Source organism: Caretta caretta, chromosome 5 (genome assembly GCF_965140235.1).
Source record: "Caretta caretta isolate rCarCar2 chromosome 5, rCarCar1.hap1, whole genome shotgun sequence".
Classification (NCBI taxonomy): Eukaryota; Metazoa; Chordata; order Testudines; family Cheloniidae; genus Caretta; species Caretta caretta.
Window position 1 is genome coordinate 161,237 of NC_134210.1, and position 20,860 is coordinate 182,096.

The 20,860-nt window shown below is 46.4% G+C and overlaps 1 protein-coding gene across 3 annotated transcripts in view; it reads left to right on the forward strand.

Annotated features, from left to right (window-relative positions):
* The window catches only part of LOC125629277 (myosin-IIIb), a 168,081-nt gene that overhangs the window by 69,548 nt on the left and 77,673 nt on the right, over positions 1–20,860 (forward strand). For all 3 annotated transcript variants that reach the window (XM_048834643.2, XM_048834642.2, XM_075128285.1), the window contains exons 16-18: positions 12,584–12,630; positions 12,977–13,042; positions 16,827–16,946. In XM_048834643.2, the coding sequence (XP_048690600.2) occupies positions 12,584–12,630; positions 12,977–13,042; positions 16,827–16,946 (233 nt within the window). The remainder of the gene's footprint in view (positions 1–12,583; positions 12,631–12,976; positions 13,043–16,826; positions 16,947–20,860) is intronic.

Below are 20,860 nucleotides of genomic sequence, written 5' to 3' on the forward strand. Positions count from 1 at the left end.
AAAGAAAAGGAGTACTTGTGGCACCTTAGAGACTAACCAATTTATTTGAGCATGAGCTTTCGTGAGCTACAGCTCACTTCATCGGATGCATACTGTGGAAACTGCAGAAGACATTATATATCGCAGTTAATTCCCGTAATTAACTCAAAAAATTAATTGCGATAAAAAAAGATTAATTGCAGTTTTAATCACACTGTTAAACAGTAGACTACCAAATGAAATTTATTACATTTTTTGGGTGTTTGTCTACATTTTCAAATATATTGATTTAAATTATAACACAGAATACAAAGTGTACAGTGCTCACTTTATATTATTTTATTACAAATATTTGCACTGTAAAAATGATAAAAGAAATAGTATTTTTCAATTCATCTCATACAAGTATTGTAATACAATCTCTCTTTTGTGAAAATGCAACTTACAAATGCAGATTTTTTTTGTTATATAATTGCACTCAAAAACAAAACAATGTAAAACTTTAGTGCCTACAAGTCTCCTCAGTCCTACTTCTTGTTCAGCCAATCGCTAAGACAAACAAGTTTGTTTATATTTACAGGAGATATTGCTTCCCTCTTCTTATTTACAATGTCACCTGAAAGTGAGAACAGGCGTTCGCATGGCACTTTTGTAGCCGGCATTACAAGGTATTTACTTGCCAGATTTGGCCACCATTCCAGAGGACATGCTTCCATGCTGATGACGCTTTTTTAAAAAAATAATGTGTTAATTAAATTTTGACTGAACTCCTTGGGGGAGAATAGTATGTCTCCTGCTCTGTTTTACCCACATTCTGCCATATATTTCATGTTATAGGAGTCTCAGATGATGACCCAGCACATTTTCATTTTCAGAACACTTTCACTGTAGATTTGACAAAATGCAAAGAAGGTACCAATGTGAGATTTCAAAAGATAGCTACAGCACTCGACCCAAGGGTTAAGAATCTGAAATGCCTTCCAAACTCTGAGAGGGATGAGGTGTAGAGCATGCTTTCAAAAGTCTTAAAAGAGCAACACTCGGATGAGAGAAACCACAGAACCCAAACCACCAAAAAAGAAAATCAACCTTCTGCTGGTGTGATCTGACTCAGATGATGAAAGTGAACATGCATCGGTCTGCACTGTTTTGGATCATTATCGAGCAGAACCCGTCATCAGCATGGACTCATGTCCTCTGGAATTGTGAAGCATGAAGGGACATATGAATCGTTAGTGCATCTGGCATGTAAAGATTTTGTGACGCCGGCTACAACAGTGCCATGCGAATGCCTGTTCTCACTTTCAGGTGACATTGTAAATAAGAAGAGGGAAGCAATAGCTTCTGCAAATGTACACAAACTTGTTTGTCTGAGTGACTGGCTGAACAAGAAGTAGGACTGAGTGGACTTGCAGGCTCTAAAGTTTTACATTGTTTTATTTTTGAATGCAGTTTTTGTACATAATTCTACATTTGTAAGTTCAACTTTCATGATAAAGAGATTGCAGCCGGTGTCAAGTGGAGTGCCCCAGGGGTCGGTCCTGGGGCCGGTTTTGTTTAATATCTTCATAAATGATCTGAAGGATGGTGTGGATTGCACTCTCAGCAAATTTGCGGATGATACTAAACTAGGAGGAGTGGTAGATACGCTGGAGGGCAGGGATAGGATACAGAGGGAACTAGAAAAATTGGAGGATTGGGCCAAAAGAAATCTGATGAGGTTCAATAAGGATAAGTGCAGGGTCCTGCACTTAGGACGGAAGAACCCAATGCACCGCTACAGACTAGGGACCGAATGGCTAGGCAGCAGTTCTGCGGAAAAGGACCTAGGGGTGACAGTGGACGAGAAGCTGGATATGAGTCAGCAGTGTGCCCTTGCTGCCAAGAAGGCCAATGGCATTTTGGGATGTATAAGTAGGGGCATAGCGAGCAGAACGAGGGACGTGATCCTTCCCCTCTATTCGACATTGGTGAGGCCTCATCTGGAGTACTGTGTCCAGTTTTGGGCCCCACACTACAAGAAGGATGTGGATAAATTGGAGAGAGTCCAGCGAAGGGCAACAAAAATGATTAGGGGTCTGGAACACATGACTTATGAGGAGAGGCTGAGGGAACTGGGATTGTTTAGTCTGCAGAAGAGAAGAATGAGGGGGGATTTGATAGCTGCTTTCAAAAAGTAGTTGAAAGCACACCTGAGAGGTGGTTCCAGAGAGGATGGTTCTAGACTATTCTCAGTGGCAGAAGAGGACAGAACGAGGAGTAATGGTCTCAAGTTGCAGTGGGGGAGGTTTAGGTTGGATATTAGGAAAAACTTTTTCACTAAGAGGGTGGTGAAACACTGGAATGCCTTACCTAGGGAGGTGGTAGAATCTCCTTCCTTAGAAGTTTTTAAGGTCAGGCTTGAGAAAGCCCTGGCTGGGATGATTTAATTGGGGATTGGTCCTGCTTTGTGCAGGGGGTTGGACTAGATGACCTCCTGAGGTCCCTTCCAACCCTGATATTCTATGATTCTATTACAGTACTTGTATGAGGTGAATTGGAAAAATACTATTTCATTTTTTTACAGCACAAATATTTGTAATAAAAATAAATATAAAGTGAGTACTGTGTTCTGTGTTGTAATTGAAATCAATATATTTGAAAATGTAGAAAACATCCAAAATATTTACATAAATGGTATTATACTATTGTTTAACAGTGCAATTAATCGTGATTAATTTTTTTGTCACTTCACAGCCCTAATTAACATTATTTGTAGCACCCTCATCCTTGCTAGTTGATTCTGAGGAGTTGCCCTTTATAATTTTTCTCCCCCTTCTTGGTGTTTATGCCTTCATGTATTTGTGAAGAGTTTTCCCTTCCCTCCCTTACTGTCTCTTAGTGAAAGAATGGAATAATCTGGCTCTTTCCACTCTGATTAGTGCCATGGCTCTTCTTTGAACTCTCTTCAGTTTGTCTATTATGTGGTTCACAAAGATGACTCCATGTCCCAGGCACAGCTGCAGTATTCCAAAGTCAGACTATTCTGCCTTGCTTTGTGATATGGCAGTCCATGCAGTTGTATGTGCAGCCCAAAACTGTAGAATCATAGAATATCAGGGTTGGAAGGGACCCCTGAAGGTCATCTAGTCCAACCCCCTGCTCGAAGCAGGACCAATTCCCAGTTAAATCATCCCAGCCAGGGCTTTGTCAAGCCTGACCTTAAAAACCTCTAAGGAAGGAGATTCTACCACCTCCCTAGGTAATGCATTCCAGTGTTTCACCACCCTCCTAGTGAAGAAGTTTTTCCTAATATCCAACCTAAACATCCCCCACTACAACTTGAGACCATTACTCCTCGTTCTGTCTTCTGCTACCATTGAGAACAGTCTAGAACCATCCTCTCATGTACTGACATCATGGTTCAGGGTTATCTTTAAACAAAGCCTTGGTTTTACTCTGTTACTTGGCAAACACCCAAAAGCATTCATTCAAATTAAGTTTAATTAGGCACAGGAAAAAACAGGAAATTAAAACAGGCATTTCTATTGAAACTGTTGTTGAGTGATTATGCAAAACAAACTTAGTCAGACCTTATCAATGTCTTTCTCCTTTTGTAGTCAAAATATTAGAATCTCTTATTTTCAGAGCAAATTTTCTATGATGAACAGGAGAAGGTTAAAAGAAAAGGAGTACTTGTGGCACCTTAGAGACTAACCAATTTATTTGAGCATGAGCTTTCGTGAGCTACAGCTCACTTCATCAGATGTATACCGTGGAAACTGCAGCAGACTTTATATACACACAGAGAATATGAAACAATACCTCCTCCTTTTTACTCTCGGTCCTGATGTGAAAGATATTCACTCATCCTGTTCTTAACAAACAGACAGCCACAAAGGTGGAGGAGAGACCGGATAGAAAAGATGGGTGAAATATGGCTTTTGATTATGTTTTTGGAATACTGTACTGCTGGTTAGTTATCAGTGGATGCTTTGGCTGGCATGTCGACCATGACACCTGTTGCTTGGGCCCTGGTTAGTTATGTTTTGGTCAGTGCTGTCATCTGGTTGGATCCTTTCTCCTTAAACAACACAGGTTTGGATGATCACAGGATAATTGATTTCAGGATTGAATGAAAAGCCAAGAGAGTGAGATAGGATAAAAGGAAAGAAACAGTGAACATAAGAATGGCCCTTCTGGGTCAGACCAGAGGTCCATCTAGCCCCGTATCCTGTCTTCCAACAGGGGCCAGTGCCAGGTGCCCCAGAGGGAATGAACAGAACAGGGAATCATCAAGTGATCCATCCCCTTGTTGCTCATTCCTAGCTTCTGGCAAACGGAGGCTACGGACATCATTCCTGCCCATCCTGGCTAATAGTCATTGATGGACCTATTCTCCATGAATTTATCTTGTTCTTTTCTGAACGCTGTTATGGCCTTGGCCATCACAACATCCTCTGGCAAGCAGTTCCACAGGTTGACTGTGTGTTGTGTGAAGAAATACTTCCTTTTATTTGTTTTAAACCTGCTGCCTATTAATTTCATTTGGTGACTCCTAGTTCTTGTGTTATGAGAAGTAGTAAACAACACTTCCTTATCTACTTTCTCTACACCAGTCATGATTTTATAGACCTCAATCATATCTCTCCTTAGCCGTCTCTTTTCCAAGCTGAAAAGTCCCAGTCTTCTTAATCGCTCCTGATACGGAAGCCGTTCCATACCCCTAATCATTTTTGTTGCCCTTTTCTGAAACTTTTCCAATTCCAATGTATCTTTTTTTGAGATGGGGCGACCACATTTGCACACAGTATTCAAGATGTGGGCTTACCATGGATTTATATAGAGGCAACATGATATTTTCTGTCCTATTATCTATCCCTTTCTTAATTATTCCCAGCATTCTTTTAGGTTTTTTGACTTCTGCTGCACATTGAGTGGATGTTTTCAGAGAAGTATCCACAGTTACTTCAAGATCTTTCTTGAGTGGTAACAGCTAATTTAGACTCATCATTTTATATGTATAATTGGGATTATGCTTTCCAATGTGCATTACTTTGCATTTATCAACATTAAATTTCATCTGCCATTTTGTTGCCCAGTCACCCAGTTTTGAGAGATCCTTTTGTAGCTCTTTGCAGTCTGCCTGGGTCTTAACTATCTTTAGTAATTTTATATCATCTGCAAATTTTGCCACTTCACTGTTTACCCCTTTTTCCAGATCATTTATGAATATGTTGAATAGGACAGGTCCCAAAACAGACACCTGGTGGATACGACTATTTACCTCTCTCCATTCTGAAAACTGACCATTTATACCTGCCCTTTGTTTCCTATCTTTTAACCAGTTACCAATCCATGAGAGCACCTTCCTTCTTATCCTGTGGCAGCTTACTTTGCATAAGAGCCTTTGGTGAAGGACCTTGTCAAAGGCTTTCTGAAAATCTGAGTATGCTATATCCACTGGATCCCCTTGGTCCACATGATTGTTGACCCCCTCAAAGATTTCTCTAATGATACCTCAATTTGGAACAGTTCCTCAGATCTGTCACCTAAAAAGAATGGCTCAGGTTTGGGAATCTCCCTCACATCCTCAGCCGTGAAGACCTATGCAAAGAATTCATTTAGTTTCTCCGCAATGGCTTTATCGTCCTTGAGTGCTCCTTTAGCACCTCAGTGTCCAGTGGGGCATAAAATAACACCATAAGGGTAGAGAATACAATATAGTGCTTTTGTAATGCTGCTAATCATATATCCCCACTGGTGGGCTGAGGACTGGATGACATGATAATGCAATGAGACAAGGTGGGTGAGGTAATATGTTTTATTGGACCAACATGTGTTGGTGAGAGAGAACAGCTTTTGAGTTGCACAGAGCTCTTCTTCAGGTCTCTTAGTGACACAAGTAGGTCCAGTAAAAGATATTATATTATCTCCCTTGTGTTTTTAATATCCTGGGACCGACACAGCTACGACCACATTGTGTATGATAATGCGATGACTTTTAGTACTCACAGGCGAAAACAAAGTTCCTTAAACAGGAGCAAGGCCAGCCGGTCTTTCTCTCAGGAAGAAAGTCCTTCAGATGAGTTGCAGTGCTGACAGGAAGGGGGATGAACTTTGGGTATGTCTACACTACGAAATTAAGTCAAATTTATAGAAGTCAATTTTTTAGGAAGCGATTTTATAGAGTCGATTGTGTGTGTCTCCACTAAGCACGTTAAGTCGGCGGAGTGCGTCCACAGTACCGTGGCTAGCCTCGACTTTCAGAGCGTTGCACTGTGGATAGCTATCCCACAGTTCTTGCAGTCTCTGCCGCCCATTGGAATTCTGGGTTAAGCTCCCAATGCCTGATGGGGCAAAAACATTGTTGCGGGTGGTTTTGGGTACATGTCGTCAGTTGCCCCTTCCTCCGTGAAAGCAATGGCAGACAATCGTTTTGCGCCTTTTTTCCATGCAGGTGCCATACTGCTTTCAGCAGACGGTGCAGTAGGATTGCTAACGGTCATCATCAAACCACTGCTTTCGCTGCAACTCTGCTCTCCTGCTTTTGTCTCGATAGTGAATTTCTCCATGTTGGCAGTCATGGGCTCCCGCTTCCGCTGCAATTCTGCTCTCATGAATCCACCTCGCAGGTCCTCTCGTTGTTCTCTATAAATATCTATTCTCTTGGCATCTGTCATCAGCCACTGCTTCCGCTACAACTCTGCTGTCCTGCAGACACCATACCACGGCAAGCATGGAGCCCACTCATCACCGTGGCAGTTATGAACATTGTAAACACCTTGCACATTATCATGCAGTATATGCAGAACCAGAACCTGCAAAAGCAGGCGAGGAGGCGACGGCAGCGTGGTGATGAGAGTGATGAGGACATGGACACAGATTTCTCTCGAAGTACAGGCCCTGGCAATTTGGTCATCCTGATGGCAATGGGGCAGGCTCATGCTGTGGAACGCTGATTCTGGGCCTGGGAAACAAGCACAGACTGGTGGGATGGCATAGTTTTGCAGGCCTGGGATGATTCCCCTGCCCTGAAGCGCAGGAATACCAAGATGAGAGCAGCCCTCACAGTTCACAAGCAAGTGGTGATAGCCCTCTGTAAGCTTGCAGTGCCAGACGGCTACCAGTCAGTCAGGAATCCATTTGGAGTGGGCAAATCTACTGTGGGGGCTGCTGTGATCCAAGTAGCCAACGCAATCGCTGAGCTGCTGCTATCAAGGGTAGTGACTTTGAGAAATGTGCAGGTCATAGTGGATGGCTTTTGCTGCAATGGGATTCCCCAACTGTGATGGGGCAATAGACGGAACACATATCCCTATCTTGGGACCGGACCACCTTGGCAGCCAGTACATAAACCGAAAGGGGTACTTTTCCATGGTGCTGCAAGCACTGGTGGAGCACAAGGGACATTTCACCAACATCAACGTGGGATGGCTGGGAAAGGTACATGACACTCGCATCTTCAGGAACTCTGGTCGGTATGAATAGCTGCAGGAAGGGACTTACTTTCCAGACCAGAAAATAACCGCTGGGGATGTTGAAATGCCTATATTTATCCTTGGGGACCCAGCCTACCCCTTAATGCCATGGCTTATGAAGCCATGCACAGGCACCCTGGACAGTAGTCAGGAGCTGTTCAACTATAGGCTGAGCAAGTGCAGAATGGTGGTAGGTTTCAGAGTAGCAGCCATGTTAGTCTGTATTCGCAAAAAGAAAAGGAGTACTTGTGGCACCTTAGAGACTAACAAATTTATTTGAGCATAAGCTTTCGTGAGCTACAGCTCACTTGATTGGATGCATTCAGTGGAAAATACAGTGGGGAGATTTATATACATAGAGAACATGAAACAATGGGTGTTACCATACATACTGTAATCAGAGTGATCACTATGGTAACACCCATTGTTTCATGTTCTCTATGTATATAAATCTCCCCACTGTATTTTCCACTGAATGCATCCAATGAAGTGAGCTATAGCTCATGAAAGCTTATGCTCAAATGGAATGGTGGTAGAATTTGCATTTGGATGTTTAAAAGTGCGCTGGCGCAGTTTACTGACTCAGGTAGACCTCACTGAAACCAATATTCCCATTGTTATTACTTCTTCCTGTGTGCTCCGCAATATCTGTGAGAGTAAGCGGGAGACGTTTATGGTGGGGTGGGAGGTTGAGGTAAATTGCCTGGCCACTGATCACGCGCAGCCAGACACCAGTGTGGTTAGAAGAGGACAGCAGGGCGCGCTGCACATCAGACAAGCTTTGAAAACCAGTTCCATGACTGGCCAGGCTATGGCGTGACAGTTGTGTTTGTTTCTCCTTGATGAAAACCTGCCCCCTTGGTTCGCTCTACTTCCCTGTAAGCCAACCGACCTCCCCCCTTCGATCACCATTTGCAGAGGCAGTAAAGTCATTGTTGTTTCAAATTCATGCATTCTTTATTAATTCGTCACACAATTAGGGGGATAACTGCCAAGGTAGCCCGGGAGGGGTGGGGGAGGAGGGAAGGACAAGGCCACACTGCACTTCAAAACTTATTGAATGCCAGCCTTCTGTTGCTTGGGAAGTCCTCTGGGGTGGAGTGGTTGGGTGCCCGGAGTACACCTCTTTCCCCCACGTTCTTGGGCGTCTGGGTGAGGAGGCTATGGAACTTGGGGAGGAGGGTGGTTGGTTATACAGGGGCTGCAGTGGCAGTCTGTGCTCCTGCTGCCTTTCCTACAGCTCAACCGTACCCTAGAGCATATCAGTTTGATCTTCCAGTAGCCTCAACATTGCAGCCTGCCTCCTTTCATCACACTGCCACCGCCTATCATCTTGATCCCGCCACCTCTCCTCTGCTCCCACCACCTCTCCTCTCGCGCGTCCCTCCTGCCCTCGCGTTCATTTTGTGCTTTTCTGGACTCTGACATTGCTTGCCTCCACACATTCTGCTGAGCCCTTTCAGTGCGGGAGGACTGCATGAGCTCAGAAAACATTTAATCATGAGTGCGGTTTTATTCGCCGCCTTATCTGCGCTAGCCTCTGAGACGGAGATGCTAGTCGCAACGTTGAAACATTTGCAGTTGCGGGAGGAAAAAAGGGAGAGTAGTATTTAAAAAGACACATTTTAGAGAACAATAGGTAGATTCTTTCACGGTGAACCAAGCTGTTAATATTATATTGCACATGTGCTTTCGGTACAAAGGTCATTCCCCCCATCCCCCAAATCTCTGGGATGATCGCTTCACCCCTCCCTACACCCCGTGGCTAACAGCGGGGATGATTTCTTTTCAGCCACAGGCAAACAGCCCAGCAGGAATGGCCACCTCTGAATGTCCCCTTAATAAAATTCCCCTATTTCAACCAGGTGACCATGTATGATATCACTCTCCTGAGGATAACACAGAGAGATAAAGAATGGATGTTGCTTGAATGCCAGCAAACACCGGGACCATACGCTGCCATGCTTTGTTTTGCAATGATTCCAGACTATGTGCTACTGGCCTGGCGTCGTAAAGTGTCCTACCATGGAGGACGCAATAAGGCTGCCCTCCCCAGAAACCTTTTGCAAAGGCTTTGGGAGTACCTCCAGGAGAGCTTCATTGAGATGTCCCTGGAGGATTTCCGCTGCAGCCACAGACACGTTAACAGACTTTTCCAGTAGTTGTACTGGCCACAAATGCATCCCAAGTCTTCAGGGCAAATTAATCATTAAATATGCTTGCTTTTAAACCATGTATTATATTTACAAAGCTACACTCACTAGAGGTGCCTTCTCCACCTTCAAGGTCCGGGAGCCCACCTTGGGAAGGTTGGAAGGGTATTGGCTCCAGGGTGATAAATAGTTGCTGGCTGTCGGGAAGGACGGTTTCATCCTCCTTTTCATCTTCATCTTCCTCGTCCCCAAAATCCTCATCCCTGTTGTGTGAGACTCCCCCCTTGCGGAAGCCCACGTACAGGGGTGGGGTAGTGGTAGGGGAACCACCTAGAATTGCCTGCAATCAGAAGCGGCATATCTGTGGGTCTGACCCGGAGCGGCCGTTTGTTTCTTTGGATTTTTGGTAGGCTTGGCTGAGCTCCTTAAGTTTCACACAGTACTGCTGCGGGTCCTTGTTATAGCCTCTGTCCTTCATGCCCTTGGAGATTTTTTTCAAATATTTTGGCATTTCATCTTTTGGAACGGAGTTCTGAAAGCATGAATTCGTCTCCCCATACAGCGATCAGATCCAGTATCTTCCATTTGGTCCATGCTGGAGCTCTTTTGCGATTCTGGAACTGCATGGTCACCTGTGCTGATGAGCTCTGCATGGTCACCTCCGCTGATGACCTCGCCATGCTGGCCAAACAGGAAATGAAATTCAAAAGCTCCCGGTGCTTGTCCTGTGTACCTGGCTAGTGCATCTGAGTTGAAAGTGCTGCCAGAGCGGTCACAAAGGAGCATTCTAGGATAGCTCCCGGAGCCCAATACCGTCGAATTGCATCCACACTACCCCAAATTCGACCTGGCGATGTTGATTTCAGCGCTAATCCCCTCGTCGGGGAGGAGTACAGAAATCGATTGCAAGAGCCCTTTAAGTCGGCAAAAATGGCTTTGTCATGTGGACGGGTGCAGGGTTAAATCGATCTGACACTGCTAAATTCGACCTAAACTCGTAGTGTAGACCAGGACTATGATGCAAAGGGCGACGAGAGAAGAGAAGGAGAGCTGAATTGAAGATTTTTTCCCAAAAGTTTATTTAAGAAGCCCAAGGGTTGCATAGTTTATCCCCCTCATTATTTTGTTCACCAATTAGGCATACTATCCATAACACCAGTTTTGATCTATTAATTTCTGGTTCCACGCCTTCCGTTTCTCCAAGCATAGTTTCAACAGTCCTTGGATTATATCAACATGGCCTTTTTGGGTTAGACTAATCCAGCTTCTTTGGTTCTCTGCCACTTGTTTCTACATTCAGTGTTGTAAACAATTTGACCTATTTTTTATGGTTATCGTAACATTTTAGGAACTTTCACTCATTTCTTAGTTTTGAGCTTACAATTGAGGTACATTTTGTAGGCCCAATAGTCACAAAACAATCCTCCTTTTGGGAAGCAAATTCTTTCAGTATGTTCACCTTATACAGAAGGTGTGCTTCATATATATGCATTTCAGCTAGTAGTATTTATAGTTACAAGTTAGAAAACTATTTACGTGTTATGAACATCCAGCCCACCAGTTTGTAACAGTTCTTTAACTTGTTTTGTTCTGTACTTTTCTCATCTCTGTTTTGCATGCTAAATTCCGAACCAGTTGGGCATAGGAGGTACACCCCAACTTGCGCTAGGATATGCTGTTCATGTATTTTGGCTTCGACAGACTTCCTATTTTCTAATGCCAAAGATCACTTCAACTTTGCAAAGTGCTGTGGGATATTTGACATGGGTGAACGGAATTGCAGGGACTTTCCAACATGCATGCGCGTGCTTGCATGCACACACACACACAATATCTATATTATATAGGGCTGCCAATTAATCGCAGTTAACTCACGCAATTAACTCAAAAAAATTAATTGTGATAAAACATTAATCTCAATTAATCGCAGTTAAACAATAGAATACCAACCAAAATTTATTAAATATTTTTGGTGTTTTTCTACATTTGCAAATATCTATTTCAATTACAACACAATACAAAGTGTACAGTGCTCACTTTATATTTTATGTCTTGTTCAGCTCCTCCAGCTACCTGTTGGCATTTAGCAAATTAAATAAATAACCTGGGTCTCAGCATTTTTCTGTCCTTGATGGGATTTCCAACTCTTTCCAGTGTAGCTCTATGGGCAAATGTCATTAACATCTTGTTTGCTTACCTCTTCCAAATTGTTAATGAAAATGTGAAATAAGACTGAACCTCATCCCCCCAGCTCATTTCTATGTTGTTTATCTTTGTCCTGTGTTTATGGTCTTTCGGCCAGTCTTCAGTTCAGGTGCCAATGTTGTATCCATGTTGTGCGAGACTGTATCACATCCTTCACTAAATTCAATGCTATTTTATCTGTTTTTAACCTCATCCTGAAATTATTTAAATAACTTACCTGGTATGACTCTTTATAAGCCTCCCATGCTGACTGTTGCTCATAGTTGAGTTGTCTTCGTGATATTCAGTGTTGTGTGGGTTCAGGGGTTTTTTGTTTTTGTTTATACTGTTAACATTCCCATTATTCTGATAGGGATAAAAGTTGCAGGGTAGTAGTAATTGTCAGGATCCCTCTTCTTACTTTTTTTTTTTTTAAATTGGCACTATTTCTGCTTTTCTCCTTTCTTCTCACACCTCCCCAGTTGTCCCTGACTCTTTCAAAGATGGTGGCCGGTTGTTCAGTAAATTGATAAGCAATTTCCCTCAGTGCCCCAGATGCTACTTCCTAGATCTGTTTTATGTACCTGCACGTTTTCCAAGTGTTCCTTTCCTGCTCTTAAGCTCATTGTTTTACCAGGGTTTCGTTCATTTGTATTCAGCATGTGAAGCTTAAACTTTTTTCTGGGGAAGAGGGTTTACCAGGACAAGCTTTCTGCACCTGTGGGGAGGTTTCCGTGTCTGCTGATGGTTTCACCTGGTTTGAGGGATGGGGCTGCAGAACTCAGTGTTACCTTTTTCTTTATCCAGCCACAGTCTCCAGAACAGGGACTTTGATGCCTCACATTAAAGCCAAGGTAAGAACCATGGGGTCCCCAGGACAACCAATAACTGGGTCCTGGTGGCATGATTGTCCCATCTGGGATGTCTACAATTAAGGTGGGGGAGAGAATGAGGACAGGCAGCCCTGCACGTTGGAATCTGTCTCTGCTCCTATAGCTCTTCCTCCTTTTGTGGTAGTGGGCTTTCCCTCTTGTCTCCCTCGCACATGCATACTCACCTTTTCCTCCTTTGAAATCCATTCTCTTGTCCTTTTCCCAGCACCCTATGGGCTTGATCTTCAGATAGAGACAGGGCTCCGGGCTGGGAGCTCAGGGGAATGATGTTGGAGTATGTGATATACATGTTTAGGTCTGGTTTCAGGTCTTGCCAGGAACAGACAATAACTTCAACAACACACGGAAGCAATCAGTGGGTGCTCAATTCCGGGTAAAGTACTGTTGTTTTGCTATGCTTATTTAGTAACATGCAAGGAAATGCCGAAATGGTCCCCAGGAACCCGAACATAGTCAATAGAGCTCCTGGCACATGGAGAAAGGACTTTTCTGAGCTATAAGTGCAGGCTGTAGTGAGGGGAAAATCTTGGCTTGTGCTGCTGAGAGGGAGCTCCCACTGCCAGAGCCCTGGCTGGCACTGCTGATGGAGTTTTCACCAACAGGACCATGGATCCAGGAGGGTCTGGTTATTCTTCGTTTGCAGTGTTGTTGTAGCTGTGTTGGTCCCAGGATATTAGCGAGAAAAGGTGGATGAGATCATGGGTGGTGGGAAAACCCTGGGCTTGGGGAGACTAGCCCCCAGCCCTGCCCCTTCTGCCCAAGGCCCTGCCCCCTTCCACACCCACCGGAGCCCAGCCCCCACTATGGCCGCTGGCCCCTGCCCAGCACCACCTCCCCGCCACACACACACAGGCTGCTAGCTCCTGCCCCAGGCTAGCGCCCCCAGAGCACCAAAGAGCTGGGCCGCGTGGCACCAGCCTCCCCGGGCCATGCCACCCAGCCTGACCCCCATGGTTAGCATGCCTTGGCCACACCAACCAGCCCAACACCCAGCTGACCGGCATCCCCTCCCCTGAAGGCGCCCCCCAGCCGAGCTGTGAGCACTGGGCGGGTGGGCGGTGTGGCCGGAGCAGCCCTGGTCCCAGCGGCCCCAGCACAAAGGGAACAGCCTTACAGCAGGCAGGATGGGGCCTGGGCAGTACTGGGTTTACCATGGCCCCGGGCCCAGGCTCCAAAGTGGCCCCGGCCAAGCCCACACTGCTTGGGCTGCAAGGCCCCACCAGCTCTTCTCTGCCCACCATGCTCCCCTGCGGGGGGCAGAAGCTTGGTCCTGCCGGCTGCTGGGGCTCATGTTGCAGGGCAGGCTCCGCCCCACCCACCGGCAGCCAAGCTCCCCCCTCCCCCGCCTCTTCTCCCAAGCGTGCCGTGTTCCCACCCCTCCCACTTCCAGCATTTCCCCTGCCACCGAACAGCTGTTTGCCGGCGCTCCTGGAGGGAGGGGGAGAAGTGGGGTTGCAGCGCATTCGGGGGAGGAGGCGGAGAAGAGGCAGGGGCAGGGCCTTGGGAAGGGGGTGGAATTGGGGCAGGGCTGAGCAAAGGTGGGGCCCTGCACTCCCCCGACACATACCCCCTCTAGCCCCCTGCCATGAGCTGCTCAGAGCAGGGGGCTGGGAAAACCCCCACGACCCCAACCAACACCCTCAGCCCCCTGCCCTGACTCCTACACCCCTTCACACTTCCCTAGCCCCGTGCCCTGACTCCTGCACCCCCCATATACCCAGCCCCCAATGCCCTCACTCCTGCACCCCCCCCCACATCCCCATCCCCACCCTGAGCCCCAAACAGGAGCTCCTGCAACACCCCCCCACACACACTTTCCCACCTGCACCCGTCGCACCAAACAGGAGCTGCCCCAGGTAAGCGCTTCTCATCCCAACCTCCTGCCCCAACCCTGAGCCCCCTCCTGCATCCTAACTCCTGGCCAGACCCTGCACCCCAGCCCGCTCCTGCACCCTAATTCCCTCCCAGACCCTGCATCCCCAGCCTTGACTCCTGCACCCCTCTCTCACACCCCCAGCCCCCTCCCCACCCTGACTCCCACACCCCTCCCCACATCCCCACCTGCACCCCTCGCACCAAATGGGAGCTGCCCCAGGTCAGCACTCCACACCCCAACCCTGAGCCCCCTCCCTCACCCTAACTCCCTCCCAGACCCTGCACCCCCAGCCCTGAGCCCCCTCCCGCACCCTAAGTCCTGGCCAGACCCCGCACCCCGACATTTTTTTATAAAGCATTCTTATCCAAAGAGCTTTACAATAGTTAGCTAACAGTACAAACAATATTTGGAAAGATCATTGTGGTTTGCCGAGACCCCCAACGATTTTCAAGTGGTCTTTGGAAAAATGAGTTAGATGACGAGAACAATCAAGGTACCTCACTTCATTTTCATTTACTTGCTATTACTTATAGGAGGAGGATGAAGAAAAAAAGAATGAAAAACGAGGGTGGGGGGGGGATAAGAGCAAATGTTCTTTTTCTTGGCTGGGTCCCAAGAAGGGGCCCCAAAAATGAAGCTGAGCACAGGGCTCCACTAACTCTAAATCCGCCACTGGGGCTGACCTTTCCCGCACAGCTCCCTACGCCGCAGCCAGGGGCTGACTCCCCACTCCTCAAGCTCTGCATGCCATTGCCAGGACAGGGGCTGACCCCTCCCTCGCCCCAGCTCCCTGCACAAGTGACAGGAGCTGGAGCTGACACCCTCTCCGCACTGCTGCTGGGGGCTGGGGCTGGCCCCTAACCCCCACAAGCTCCATTCTGGCTGGGGTTGGGGCTGGGGTTGACCCCCTGACACCACACGTCGCCACCCCCCACATGCATGTTCCTCCACGCCCTGCTGGGGGGGGCACCGGACTTTTTTTGTAAACTGGGCATTTGTTCATTGCTCTCGCCAACTAATTAGTTGGCGAGAGCAAATGGGATAAATGTCCATTTTTGTCAAAAAAGACAAGAAGGCCAGGACAGAGCTTAAAAAGGGAACTGTCCCTGCCAAATGGGGATGTATGGTCACCCTATCTCCAGACAAGTGGGTCCTGAGGGAGTCTGGCCAGGGCAGGGGCAGACCCTGGCCTGGCTTATCGCGCCACTCCTGAGAGGCTGGAGTGATTTCCCCAGCCTGGCACTGAACCGGCCCCGGATGCGCTGCCAGCTCAGCCTGGCAGATGCCGCCACCTTCCAGCAGGGCCGGTGAGTGTGGCCAGGGGGCAGGGTGTGAAGGAGTGGGTCTCTGGAGGTGTCGGGGGGGCGGGGACTGCTGGCCAGTGGAGGGCCCATTGGGGGGACGGTGGGGGAGGTCTGTGTGTTGGGATGCTGGGCAGTGTGGGGTCTGAGTGGGGGGCTGTGTAGTTGTAGTGGTGGGCTATGGGGAAGTGCATTGGGCAGCAGTGGTGCGGCTGTGTGTGGGGGGTGCTGGGCAGGGGTGGTAGTGTGCAGGCCGCTGTGCATTTGTGATGGAGGGTCTATGTGGGGGGCCGCTGGGCATAGCAGTTCCGGGGGACGCTGGGCATAGGGAGTCGGAGACTGTGTGGCGTGGCATGGGCCCACCCCTGAGGGGAAGGGCCACGCTGGCAGCACAGGGCTGGGCGGGCCAGTGTGCATCTGGCAACTTCCGGTTTGTATACAGTGCACTTGCACTGGGCTGGGTGGAGCAGGGCCAGCCCCACCATGCTATGCCCCATTGCCCCTGACTAGCCTCTCACTCTGGGGACCGACCTCCCCACGCCATGCTCCTTTGCCCCCATGGGGCCCCACAAATATGTTTGGCACATGGCCCACAAAGGTTAATCTGGCCCTGGTCCTGGAGGTGGAGCATGGGCAGGGACGTGTCAGACTTTTTGTGAAGGTACAGTCTTCCCATGCCTATGATGCCAGCCACCCATGGTTGAGGTAATGTTATTGATATTAGTATTTGTTGGCGAAAGAAGCAAGCTTTCAGTTTCAAGCTGACACAGAAGCAATGTACTCAGAGTGTCACAGCTAACTACAAGTTGGTACAGATAAGGAGTTCACATGTTGCAAAAGGCCATTCAGAATGAAGTGGCCAGTTGACACCTCTATAGTCCTAGAACAAAGGAGGGTGAGTGGGTTACAGATTGTTGTAATGAGCCAAAAATCAGGAAATTATTTGGCATTTGCTGACCTGTGTCACCGCCTCCTGCTAGCATTCACTATCCGTGCTGATGGAGCGAATGTACTCTGCTAACCCACACTTTGTGCGCTGCATCAAACCGAACAGCCAGAAGGAGCCGGGCGTGGTTGACAGCCAAGTGGTGCTGGAGCAGGTGAGTGAGGGGCTCAGCATCCCTTCAACCAGGTCCTGTTAGGAACCAGACCTGTGACAGAGCAGGGGGCTGGATACAGCTGGGACTGTGCAGGACAAACCCCATTGTGAGGGTGGGGTTTGAAGACTGAATGGCTTGAATGAATACTGAAAGCTTATTCTTTCAGCAGGAGGGGCAATGACGGGGGCAGGGAGCAGAGAAGGCATAGCTCTTTCTCCACTTAAACTCTGAGTGTTTAGGGTTCTTCTTCACACTCCAGGACTCTGGCACCAAAATTCATACTCCAGCCCTCCCTCTACCACTTTTCCTAATTACAGCAGGATCTGCCTCCCAGGGCACTAGCACTAGAGATCCCACTCCCAGCCCCCTAGTAAGATGCACAGTTGGCTGCATGCTGTTGCTGGGATTCAAGATCCCAACCTCAGATGGTACTTTCCCGACTGAGGTGATAGCTCTCTTCTGAGGAGAACTGTCTTTCGGGTCAGTAAAATCCCATGGGAAGCAAGTCTAAGGGGAAAAACAATGGAAGACAGTTGGCAGTTTTTCAAAGAGACATTAAGGGCACAAGAACAAACTATCCCACTGCATAGGAAAGATAGGAAGTATGGCAAGAGACCACTCTGGCTTAACCAGGAGATCTTCAATTATCTAAAACACAAAAAAGAGTCCTACAAAAAGTAGAAAATCTGTCACATTACAAAGGATGAATATAAACAAATAACACAAGTATGTAGGGACAAAATTAGAAAAGCCAAGGCACAAAACGAGATCAAACTAGCTAGGGACATAAAAGGAAACAAGAAAACATTCTACAAATATATTAGAAGCAAGAGGAAGACCAAGGACAGAGTAGGCCCGTTACTCAATGAGGGGGGAAAGACAATAACAGAAAATGTGGAAATGGCAGAGATGCTTAATGACTTCTTTGTTTCGGTTTTCACCAAGAAGGTTGGTGGCCGTTTGACGTTTAACATAGTGAATGCCAGTGAAAATGAGGAAGGATCAGAGTCTAAAATAGGGAAAGAACAAGTCAAAAATTACTTAGACAAGTTATATGTCTTCAAATCACCAGGGCCTGATGAAATGCATCCTAGAATACTCAAAGAGCTGACTGAGGAGATATCTGAGCCATTAGCAATTATCTTTGAAAAGTCATGGAAGACAGGAGACATTCCAGAAGACTGGAAAAGGGCAAATCTAGTGCCCATCTATAAAAAGGGAAATAAGAACAACCCAGGGAATTAAAGACCAGTCAGCTTAACTTCTGTACCCGGAAAGATAATGGAGCAAATTAATTAAGTAATCAATTTGCAAACATCTAGAAATAATAAGGTGATAAGTAACAGCATGGATTTGTCAAGAACAAATCGTGTCAAACCAACCTGATAGCTTTCTTTGACAGGGTAACAAGCTTTGTGGATGGGGGGAAGCGATAGATATGGTATATCTTGACTTTAGTAAGGGTTTTGATACTGTCTCGCATGACTTTCTCATAAACAAACTAGGGAATTGCAATCTAGATGGAGCTACTATAAGGTGGGTGAATAACTGGTTGGAAAATCATTCCCAGAGTGTAGTTATCAGTGGTTCACAGTCATGCTGAAAGGGCATAACGAGTGGGGTCCCACAGGGATCAGTTCTGGGTTCGGTTCTGTTCAATATCTTCATCAGTGAGTTAGATAATAGCATACAGAGTACACTTATAAAGTTTGTGGATGATACCAAGCTGGGAGGGTTTGCAAGTGCTTTGGAGGATAGGATGAAAATTCAAAATGATCTGGACAAACTGGAGAAATGGTCTGAAGTAAATAGGATGAAATTCAAAAAGGACAAATGCAAAGTACTCCACTTAGGAAGGAACAATCAGATGCACACATACAAAATGGGAAATGACTGTCTAGGAAGGAGTTCTGCAGAAAGGGATCTGGGGGTCATAGTGGATCACAGGCTAAATGAGTCAACAGTGGAACACTTGCAAAAAAAGCAAACCTCATTCTGGGATGTCTTAGCAGGAGTGATGTAAGTAAGACACAAGAAGTAATTCTTCCGCTCTACTCCACGCTGATTAGGCCTCAGCTGGAGTCTTGTGTCCAGTTCTGGGCACCACATTTCAGGAAAGATGTGGACAAATTTGGAGAAAGTCCAGAGAAGAGCAACAAAAATGATGAAAGGTCTAGAAAACATGACCTATGAAGGAAGATTGAAAATATTGGGTTTGTTTAGTCTGGAGAAGAGAAGACTGAGGGAGGAAACGATAACAGTTTTCAAGCACATAAAAGGTTGTTACAAGGTGGAGGGAGAAAAATTTTTCTCATTAACCTCTGAGGATAAGACAAGAAGCAATGAGCTTAAATTGCAGTATGGGCGGTTTAGGTTTCACATTAGGGAAAACTTCCTAACAGTCAGGGTGATTAAACACTGGAATAAATTGCCTACTGAGGTGGTGGAAGCTCCATCATTGGAGGTTTTTAAGAATAGGTTGGACAGACACCTGTCAGGGATGGTCTAGATAATGCTTGGTCCTCCCATGAGTGCAGGGGACCGGACTAGATGACCTCCCGAGGTCCCTTCCAGTCCTACGATTCTATAAAACAAAATGGCCCTTAGCTCTGCTCAAGGGGTGCTCTGTTTTACCTGCTCATATGATGAGAACAGAGTCGCCCAGAACTAAGACTTTTAAGGCTAAAATAAGATCACACATGTTCTATGGGGCCAAAAACAATGAGGAGTCCTTATGGCACCTTAGACACTAACAAATTTATTTGGGCATAAGCTTTAGTGGGTTAGAACCCACTTCATCAGCTGCGTGGAGTGGAAAATACAGTAGCAGGTATAAATACACAGCACATGAAAAGATGGAGATGCCTTACCAAGGGACTATTCAAGGGACACCATCATAGGACCTAACCACATCAGCCACACCATCAGGGGCTCATTCACCTGCACGTCTACCTATGTGATATATATATGCCATTATGTGCCAGCAATGCCTCTCTGCCCTGTACATTGGCCAAACCGAACAGTCTCTACGCAAAAGAATAAATGGACACAAATCTGACATCAGGAATTATAACATTCAAAAACCAGTCGGAGAGCACTTCAATCTCCCTGGACACTCAATAACAGACCTAAAAGTGGCAAATCTTCAACAAAAAAACTTCAAAAAGACTCCAACGTGAAACTGCAGAACTGGAATTAATTTGCAAACTGGACACCATCAAATTAGGCCTGAATAAAGACTGGGAGTTGTTGGGTCATTACAAAACCTAATTTCCCCCATACTAATTTCCCCCTACTGTTACTTACACCTTCTTGTCAACTGTTTGAAATGGGCCATGCTCATTACCACTACAAAAGTGATTTTTCCTCCCTTGGTATCCCACTGTTAATTGAATTGTCTTGTTAGACTGACCTCCTACTTGGTAAGGCAACTCCATCTTTTCATGTGCTGTGTATTTATACCTGCTCCTGTATTTTCCACTCCATGCATCTGATGAAGTGGGTTCTAGCCCACAAAAGCTTATGCACAAATAAATTTGTTAGTCTCTAAGGTGCCACAAGGACTCCTCGTTGTTTTTGCTGATACAGACTAACACGGCTACCACTCTGAAACCTGTCACCATATGGGGCCAGAGTTTGGCATAGGGCCATATTTCGGCCTTAGGGATTGTTCAAAATAATTTTCTGAGGAGACTTTCACTTTTTATATGCTGAGGTGGGTGTTCTTTCTTAAGTAGTAGAGCCTGTACTGCTTTTCTTAAATTTTGGTCTAAGATCTGTGCTCTTCCAGATTATAGATGGCCCTGTCTTTGCCTTCAGGAGCTGGAGGAACAACCTGTGTACTCCTTATTTCCATGGTATAAGACCTTTCAATTTATTATAGATAGGTTGGGTTTCTCTCTTAGTGTTGATAT